Source organism: Lipophrys pholis, assembly GCF_963383615.2.
Source record: "Lipophrys pholis genome assembly, chromosome: 12".
NCBI classification, from domain to species: Eukaryota; Metazoa; Chordata; class Actinopteri; order Blenniiformes; family Blenniidae; genus Lipophrys; species Lipophrys pholis.
The window spans coordinates 9,697,632-9,700,656 of NC_137641.1; the positions used below are offsets into that span (position 1 = coordinate 9,697,632).

At 50.7% G+C, this 3,025-nt stretch overlaps 1 protein-coding gene across 1 annotated transcript; it reads right to left on the reverse strand.

The window, feature by feature from the left end:
• Nucleotides 1–931: 931 nt before the first annotated feature.
• ier5l (immediate early response 5-like) lies at nucleotides 932–2,712 on the reverse strand. The gene has a single exon (XM_080477438.1). The coding sequence runs from the start codon at nucleotides 2,584–2,586 to the stop codon at nucleotides 1,741–1,743; it is 846 nt and encodes a 281-aa protein (XP_080333564.1). The 5' UTR covers nucleotides 2,587–2,712; the 3' UTR covers nucleotides 932–1,740.
• Nucleotides 2,713–3,025: the final 313 nt, after the last annotated feature.

Here is a 3,025-nt window from a genome sequence, read left to right on the forward strand (position 1 = left end):
CAGGTAATAAAATGCAATTAAAAAAAGATACAAACTACAAATATGCATAGATGTTTTTATAATGTTTGCAACTGAAAAAAATCATATTTGACAAATAGAATGTTTATTTTGCTACTTTAATCAAACCTTTATTGCCACTGACCAACTTTTATATTTTATCATCAAATACTAAAGTGAAAAGATACAATAAGAGTTAATATTGAAGAAAGCTTCATGTACAATGTTATGATATTTGTATATTTGTCTATGACACGGGCTCAGAGGAGGAAGTGCCGCACCACACAGTCACACACACAACACACGTTAAAGTTTTTAAATTTTTTTATTAAGATTATAAATTTTAACAAATATTTTCTTGGAACAGTTTTACCCGGTGATATACAATTTATTAAGCACAAAAATACAAGAATAACAACAAAATATGTCGAGAATGGCTGAATACTCTCTTCATTTTGGTACACATAGTGCTCATAAAGCTAACACATGGATTCAGGGGGGGTTTATGGCTAAATCAGGAGATTTTCCTTTTTAAAACAAAAGGACTAAAATCTGTGTGTTCTCTTCTTCTTCTTTTTTTTTTTTTTTTGACATAATGAAAGTCACAAAACCAAGCTGGAGTTATGAATGGCTGAAAGGCTCCATGATTGTGATCACACCCCCCCAATAACAAACACCTCAAAGTATTTGGGGGGGGGGGGGGGGGGGGGGGGGGGTGTTCACATAAGGAGAAGCTGCTCACTGTGCAAGATCAACAAAGGAGACATTCGGTCACTTTCACCACCATAGCTAGCAGAATCTGGATTTAAGGCAACGGAAGTGGATCCATCCCACCAGCTCAGGTCACCACGTGGAATCCCACCCCACAACATATGGCACCCACTCCCCTCCCACCCACCCACCCACCCACCCACCCACCCACCCTCACCTGTCAACCACTGTCAGAAAACTGCTCCTCTTATAAATATCTTCTCTTTTTCTTGCAAAAATAAAGTACATTTAGACAGTTCAGTTGTAACGCCTCCATCTCCCCGGGTGAAGCGGCAGGAGTCGCATCAGATGGTTTCTATAAGATAGAAGGGTTGTTGAGATATAATTCTGCTTTCTTTTGTTTTAAAACTACGGGGACAAAGGCTCCCAGCAGCTGACATTTGAAGAGTGTCGGAGCCGAGGAGCAAAAGCTGTAGACCTCAAAGAGTCAAAGGAATCTGGGGGGGCTGGGGGATGCCTTGTCCTGCAGAGTAAAAATCCACCTTTCAGATGAATTAACACAATAAAAACTGCTGTGACAAGCATCACACTCCAAACACGTGTTAATATCTTATAATGTGACGGAGAGGAAATCATTCAACACATCCCTGACTTGGTGTAAGAATTGGGTCAGCTGTGTTTTCTGCTCTGTATTGGGGGGGGGGGGGCATCCTCATACATTGAGAACCTCTATGATCAGCTGTCGCTCATCTTTTAGTGTCATTATAGTGTTTTATGTGTCTCCCTCTTGTGTAGTGACACTGATGTGAAGCAGTCAGTCTGCAAGTGTCTCTGGTACAAAAACAAGCTGCTTCACTTTTTCTCCCAACAAACAACAAAAAGTTACAACTTGTCTGGATGCGCCGCTAATTCTGCAGAGATTCAACGGGAAACTTTCCCAAACAGTTTTCAGAGGTGATTTGAGAGAAAAAAGGCGTTACAACTGATTCGGACCTCCATCAGCCCCTGACCCCCACCCCTCAGTTCAAAGTGTCAGAAAGCCACGATGGCCCGGGTCCACGCGCCCAGACTGGCCAGCGCCTGTTTGCTACAGATCTGCTCCAGGTCCGCCTGGCGGCTCAGCAGCCCGGAGAACCCCGAGCCGAAGATGGAGATGAGGTTGGAGATGTTGGAAGTGTCCGTGTAGTCCGGGTGGGGGTAAGAGCAGTCCTCGCGCTTCAACCGTTTGCGCGCCGCGCTGAACTCCGGAGCTTCGTCCGCGTCCGACGCGCAGCAGCCGAACTCCACCTTCCGCTTCCTCGCCGGGGACCGGGCTCCCGGGCCGGGCTGGGCGCCCGTCGGGGAGCCGCAGCAACAGTCCTGGTCCTGGTGGAGGAAGCCGTTCTCCACCGTGGTCACCACATGCGTGTCCAAGTCCAGCACGGTGGTCTTGTTGCAGTGCGTCGGGGCGAACTGCTCCTCCATGCAGCAGCTGCGGTAGTAGCACGGCTCCGGGGGCTCCTTGACGCCGTCCTGGAGCGGAGAGCAGCCGGGGCTCCGGCAGTGCGCCGCGGCTCGGTGGAACGCGCTCTCCTCCTCCGCGCAGCAGGCAGCCCGCGTTGGCTCCGGGTCCACCGCCTCCTCCGCGTCCGCGTCCAGCGGGTTGAGCTCCTGGATCTCGTTGCAGACCGCCATCACCTCCTCGTACTGCTGCATCCGGTAGATCTCCGCGTACTTCTCCTTGATGTAGACCTGCCTGGCGTTCCGCAGCACGTAGGACACCAGCAGGTTCTTGTGCAGCTTGATGCCTCCGCGCTGCGTCCGGGAGTTGTGGATCTTCATCAGGGAGATGGAGATCAGGCTCTGCGCGTCCACGGCGCACTCCATGGTGCTGATCATCGCCGGCTCGCCGCCTCGGTCCACCTCCTCTCCGGGACTCTCAGTTATCTCCGCGGGGCTCGTGAGGCTGCAGGAGAACGGTTCCAGTCGGCTCTGTGGAGAAACATTGGACGCGACGATCCGCCTCCGTCCGAAAGCCAGCAATCATTTGCAGATGCCCCGAGAGCAAAAAATATATAAAGCCCGGGCGGAGAGCCCGCCCTTTCGCGCGCCGTCCAATCAGGCTGAGGGGTTGTGTTGATTGACAGGCGCGCGCGCTGGAAATATGTGTCCGTCAGCCAATCAGCTTCAGGCGGTTCCTCCGTTCTATTCAAATTCCTCTCAGGCTGCGGAACAGGAAAGTCCTCATTTCAGCACACCTGAGCACACACACACACACACACACACACACACACACACACACACACACACACACACACACGCACGCACGCACACGCAC